This window comes from Callorhinchus milii, unplaced genomic scaffold (assembly GCF_018977255.1).
Source record: "Callorhinchus milii isolate IMCB2004 unplaced genomic scaffold, IMCB_Cmil_1.0 Scaffold12, whole genome shotgun sequence".
NCBI classification, from domain to species: Eukaryota; Metazoa; Chordata; class Chondrichthyes; order Chimaeriformes; family Callorhinchidae; genus Callorhinchus; species Callorhinchus milii.
This window is the reverse complement of record NW_024704753.1, coordinates 18,214,579-18,220,578: the sequence shown is the minus strand read 5'-3', so window position 1 is coordinate 18,220,578 and position 6,000 is coordinate 18,214,579. Positions and strand designations below refer to the sequence as shown.

The 6,000-nt window shown below is 47.5% G+C and overlaps 1 protein-coding gene across 4 annotated transcripts in view; it reads left to right on the top strand.

Moving 5' to 3' along the window:
- The first annotated feature begins 3,224 nt into the window (after positions 1-3,224).
- grip2b (glutamate receptor interacting protein 2b) overlaps positions 3,225-6,000 on the top strand; it is a 92,202-nt gene continuing 89,426 nt past the window's right edge. For all 4 annotated transcript variants that reach the window (XM_007890480.2, XM_042339726.1, XM_007890477.2 and 1 more), the window contains exon 1: positions 3,225-3,419. In XM_007890480.2, coding sequence (XP_007888671.1) covers positions 3,281-3,419 — 139 coding nt within the window. In that variant the 5' untranslated portion in view covers positions 3,225-3,280. The remainder of the gene's footprint in view (positions 3,420-6,000) is intronic.

Genomic DNA, 6,000 nt, shown 5'->3' with positions numbered 1-6,000 from the left:
TCTGGCGGAGAGCTCGCTTGTCTCTCGGTGTGTTTATTTATGAACGGGATCAAAAAATTCTCGGCAAACCAGCAACGTGCCTGATGTTTCATTTTCCGTTGAGCGGTTTTCAGTTTAGTGTCTAATTCTCTCCCTCGCTAAAGGCACTGACTCATTCCCCGCGGGAAACGGTGGGGGGGGGGGGGGGGAGCAGGATGGGACAGGACCACAGGCAGTAATCAACAGCAACTTGCGTTTACACTGAGTCCCTCACGCAGGATAGCGTCCCAGAGAGCTTGACAACGATGGAGCACGATCTTGAGCCGGGAGGGGGGGAGAGTTGACCGGACGCACGGTTGAAGAGGAAGGTCTTCAGGTGCAATCTGGAAGGGGCGAGGCGGAGGGAGGGGGAGAGGGAGAGTGTTCCAGAGTTTCGGGGCGTAGTGGCTGAAAGCGCGGCCAACGATGGTGGAACGGAGGGCAATAGGGACATGCAGGAGGCCGGAGCCAGTCGAACGTAGGCAGCGGGTAGTGGGTTGGAGAGTAAGCAGGTCGGAGAGGTAGGGAGGTGCCAGGGCATGATCAGGTGGGCATGGGATGACAAAATGGTTATTGTGCTCATCAAACACATTTCTTTTCAAGGACCACATGCTATTTTTGCATTGGCTTCACCCAACCCGCAGAACCCATGTTTTTGATATGAATGAGGCACAGTTGGCAGATTGGGTCTATCACATTACTGGGCACTGCTGTGCGCGATTTACTGCCACTATTTGCCCACACTTTACAGTGTATCCTGTGAAGCGATTTGAGACTTCTCAACAACGTGATAAGGCGCTATATCAAATAAAGGATTATTATTATTATTCCCAAACTCCCTCTATCTCTGCCAAGTGCTGTCAAACCCCCTCCCTTTGGTATCATGGTGACATGGTGCAATGGGGCACAATGGTGGTGCAGTATACAGATGCTGCCTTACTCTACACCACACGGTGGACAAGACACGAGTTAGTAATAGCCAGTCCTCACCTTAGCTTTCTCTTCTAGCTGAACCACAGCCATCGGGGAGACAGAGCATTACTCTGAAGAAGGTCAGAGGGCAACTGTTTCAGCTAAAGAGAAGTTTTGACCTTTAGAAATTATAAATGAAGAATAAAAATATTAATGATTGGGTTTACAGATGGACGCACAAGCTTCCGCGTGAAAGCTCCCGACCCCTTAGGGCTCGTGGCAGCATTTTCACATCAAACATTAATGGTCTATTACCAATAACTACTAGTGTCACTTTATGCATTTTAATGTCCAACCCTTTTAGACCGAACTCTGAACTTAACCCTCAGATATAGATAGGTTCTATCCGGGTTGGGTGTTACACACAGGGGCAAAAAAAGTTTGGTTCAATGTTCTGGATGTATTTGACAAGAACTTGATCTACAGCTAAGGTACTGTACTTGCTGAAGGTAATGCATCAATGCAGTGTGTCTGCAGGCAAGTCTGTGACCAGCATCAAATATCACCGTTGAGTAGGAGTTGACTAAATGCGGAGCTCATTTGCTGCCCCCATCCAACTTCTATACGCTTGCATTTTGCAGTGGGAGTCTCTGAATGGGGATCCTGGAGTCCTGTAGCTCAGTGGTTAGAGCGCTCCCCTCGCAAGCGAGAGGGCCCGGGTTCGATTCCCGGGCAGGACATTGCGAAACGTTGGGCAAGTTTCCTTACTACACACACACACACGCCTCTGTTTACCCAGTAGTAAGTAGGAACCTGGTTGTTAGTAAATTGGCGGATTGCTTTTCCGGGGGCTAATAATCCCTTAAAAGAAAATCGACTCGATGAGGCGCTGTATTAAACGCAAGGTTTATTGTTACGATGATAAACATCCTTGCTAAGCGAATGGAGTTGAAAAGCCATCGCCTTTGCTTGCCGCCTCCTCCATTTGTTTCTCTCTCTCTGTCAGGCTTGCGTTGGAGTTCGAATGAAGTGCCTCCAGAACTGCAGTGACCTACATTTGTTTCCTTGTCTTCATTTCCACGGCAATCAATACAATTTCATATCTGTCTGGCAATTCTGGGGGAATGAAATATACATGAAACAGACGCAGTTCAAAGAAATTCTGTTTCTAAAGATCTCTCTTACCTTTCTCTCTCCTTCTCCCTCTCAACCGTTTCCTCTCACAAAACCAGGTCAGGAATCCTGAAGGTGAATTTGCTGGGATGGGGTGGGGAGGGGGGAATGGTTGGTCTGTTGGACTTCTAAACAATTGGATGAAACTGGTTCCAGTTTGCCTGTTCAAGCAGATGTTAAAGACCCCAGAAAATTATCCTGTTGCCTTGGTCAACAAACCTCCCCGTCCAAATTCACTAAAGGATGACCGATTTAGTACCTATAGCCCTCTTCTTTAAATTCATTTATACCACATCCTCCTTTAAAGAGAAGGCTTTAATAATAATTCTGCTAATAATCCACAGTTAATACCATTACAGCTCGCACCAGTTGAATGCCCAATAAATACACGGTGGGTTCCTGAGCAAAGTGGAATTACAGCCACGGTACAAAAATAATGTTAATAATATTAATAATAACCCTTGCATTTGATATAGCGCCTCACCACGTCTTCGAGACGTCTCAAAGCGCTTCACAGAATATACTGCGAAGTGAATTGACTGTGAATTTTGTGGGCGAAACACAAGCAGAGACTTTGATAGTGAAAGTGAAATCCGTCACTCGGTAGAAATGGTGGAAATTCATTCACTACTTTATTTCTTTTATTCAGCTGCCTGTACAGTGAGTTGCTCTTTTGACCAAGCGGTGTCAGTCGGTTTGGCTTAACATTGAATAGCTGTCCTAAATCATCACGGCATCAGTCTGGGTGTGAGACCGACTGCCTCTCAAACTCAATTAATCAGCGTGGGGACAGCTGAAAGGGGAGAGGGAGAGAGGGAGGAGGAGAGTGGAGACACGAAACAGAGAGGGAGAGCGAGAGAGAGAGAGAGAGAGAAGCAGACAGACCGACCAGGGGAACTCGCTCATGCTACTAACAAGAGCTGTAACTCAGCCAGAGAAGCGGTGTCAATCTGCTGAACTTGCCCTCTTGAGAAGGCGTTAGGAACAATAAGTGGTATCTGCCTCCTGTGGGTCGGAATCTGGACTGTGGGGCACCACGTGGGAGCGAGAGAGAGAGAGTGGGGGAGAGAGAGAAGGAGAGAGGGAGGGAGAGGGAGAGAGGGGGGTAGAGAGAGGGGGGGAGAGAGAGAGAGCGCGCGCGCGAGCGAGGCTAAACCCGTCAGCCCCGGGCTCCGGCATGAACCGGGTCCACGCTCTCTTCAGGCAGCTGAGCCGCTCGTCCAAAAAGAAGAGAGAGAAAGAGTCGGGGGAACGAGAAGCCAACGAGGTACCCGGGGAGGAGACCAGGACTCTCGCTGCGAGTTGCTGCGCTGACGGTAAGAGAAAACAAACAGTCTCTACCCAGGTTATGTCTAAAATACATCAACTTTATGCTGGATAAATGCAGGTTGTTGTTGTTGACGGATGTGCTAATTAACCTTAAAAAAATAATACGAGTATTATTTAGCGGTGGTTCTGAAAGGGACATTTGTTTGGTGGATGAATGTGAGGAGGCTCAGTTGCAGGGCAGTTGTCAGGTAAAATTTGAGTAGTGCTGAGTTTCCCCCTATTGGAGGGAGCAAATGATGCCATTACAGATTAAGATCACAGAGAGGTTCAGGGGAAGAAGGCCCTTCGACCGATTTGATCTCAACCTTCCAGAATACCCACCCTCCCGCCCTCAGCTTTTTTTAAAAAAAAAAACCCCAGAACTTCACTCGTCTGAGGAAACATCGTGGTTTGAACCGTAGAGAGAAAAAAAAGGTCGATGATGAGAAAACACATTTGAAGTTGACTTGCTGAGTTATTGCGAAGGTTTCTCTTGGCGGAAAGTGTTGACGTTGCTGACTCTTTTGGACGTGAACGCAGTTGTCATTTGATCTGGTGAAGCATGTTCCTCAGCCTGAAATACTGTTTGTTCCCACACGAGAAGAAAGCAGCCAAATAGAGAGGATGAGCATTCAACCGCTACAACTTGCACTGGTATAGCGCCCTCCACGCAGGATAGCGTCTCGGAGCGCTTAACAGTGGGCTGTGGGACTCTGGACCGGGGGGGGGGGGCAGGTGGCCATAAGCACGGTCGAAGAGGAGGGGGTTTTCAGGCAGGACTTGAAAAGGGGGAGAAAGGGGTCAAGGCGGAGGGATTGAGGGAGTGTTCCAGAGTTTCGGGGCGTGGTGGCTGAAAGCGTGACCTCCGATGGTGGGGCGGAGGGTGCGAGGGACAAGCATGAGTCGGGGCCAGTCGAGGGGAGTTGCCGGGTGGTGAATTGGGGAGTGAGGAAGTCGGAGAGGGAGGGAGGTTTATCCTCCCCTCCCTCCGCCTCCATCATCAGGGAGTTGGATACAAAAGCAAGAATTATTATTATTATTATTATTGCACAGAGTATTGTGTCCATCTGTGGCCATTGTACCCACAAAGGATAGAGAGTGGGAAGGAAGTTTACAGAGAGTTAGTAGAGGTGATCAGTGGTTTATATAACGAAGAGAGACTGAGGGAGTTTTATCTGATTCCAGGAGACAAATAAATGGGATCAAAAGGGCAAAAGGACTAAATGCCTCTCACAGACAGACTCAGTAAAACCCTCTATCACATTGCTGGGTTGATGTGTACATGTGAGTGAGTGCTAGTTCTTAGGAATAGGATAATAATAATAATAATAATAATAATAATAATAATAATCCTTGCACGTGATACAGCGCCTTATCACGTCTTCGAGACGTCTCAAAGCGCTTCACGGGTGAATTGACTGTATTATGTGGACGAAACACGACAGCCAATTGCGCACAGCAGAGTCCCCACAAACAGCCGTGGATTGAGCGATAAGAGTGTACGTGTGTTGGTTTAGAAAAGGAGGCAATGATGAAGTGTGTGTGTGTGTCTTTCCCTCTCGCTCCCTCCCTCCTCCTATCCTGTTTGTTGCTTACACAACACCTAATCGATGCACAGAACACATGATACGCAGAATCGACGTCAATTCCGCTGTCTTTTTAAGATTTACTTGCACCTTTAAGTAAGGTTTAAGATCTTAAATATGATTTGATTTTAATCTTTGACGGAAAAACCTTTCGAAGACCTCTTTCTGAGAGATTTCCACGCAGCGTTAAAAAGAAAAGGGAGTCGGTGCAGGTCATCCAGTGCCAGAATTTACATTCAGTGTGGTAACAAAGGGTTCTGGCCCACCATCAATAAATGAAGATTTTTTTCCATTAACACCTGCATCCTGACAACTGAACAGTGCTCCAGGGAAGATTTGTGAGTGACGCAAGGCGTGAAGCTGTCTTACCTCTCAGAGATATATGTCCACTTTGTGCTCCCCTCAATGTAATCACGAATTTATAGTGCGGCAAATTGCCATTTTATGTTAAAGTTGCTTGAGGCAGAGATCGCAGCAAGGATCTTTACGTCATTAATGCATTAACTTCTGCCTGTGATCAGACTGTTACCTGGACAAAGTCTCATGTGGACCGTAAATTCCACGTGACCCCACATGAAGGCGACCCAATATTGCAGTCGTCTTGCTGGGAAAGACACGTAGGGTGATGGTGTGTGGTGCAGGGTGACTGTACAGTGTTCAGATTGCTGGTATAATATAACGCTAACAGCAATAATCCTTACATTCGATACAGTGCCTTATCTCGTCTTCGAGACGTCTCAAAGCGCTGCACAGAATATTCTGTAAAGTGAATTGACTGTATATTTTGTGGGTGAAACGCGGCAGCCGATTGCGCACAGCGGCGTCCCCACAAACAGCCGAGGATTCGGTGACCAAATTATTATTATTGCTTTTTGAAGGGATTATTACCCCCGGAAAAGTGATCCTCCAATCGACTAACAACCGGGTTCCTAATTACTGCTGGTGAACAGAGGCGTGTGTGTGGAGCGAGCAAACTTGCCCAAGGTTTCGCCCCCTGCCCGGG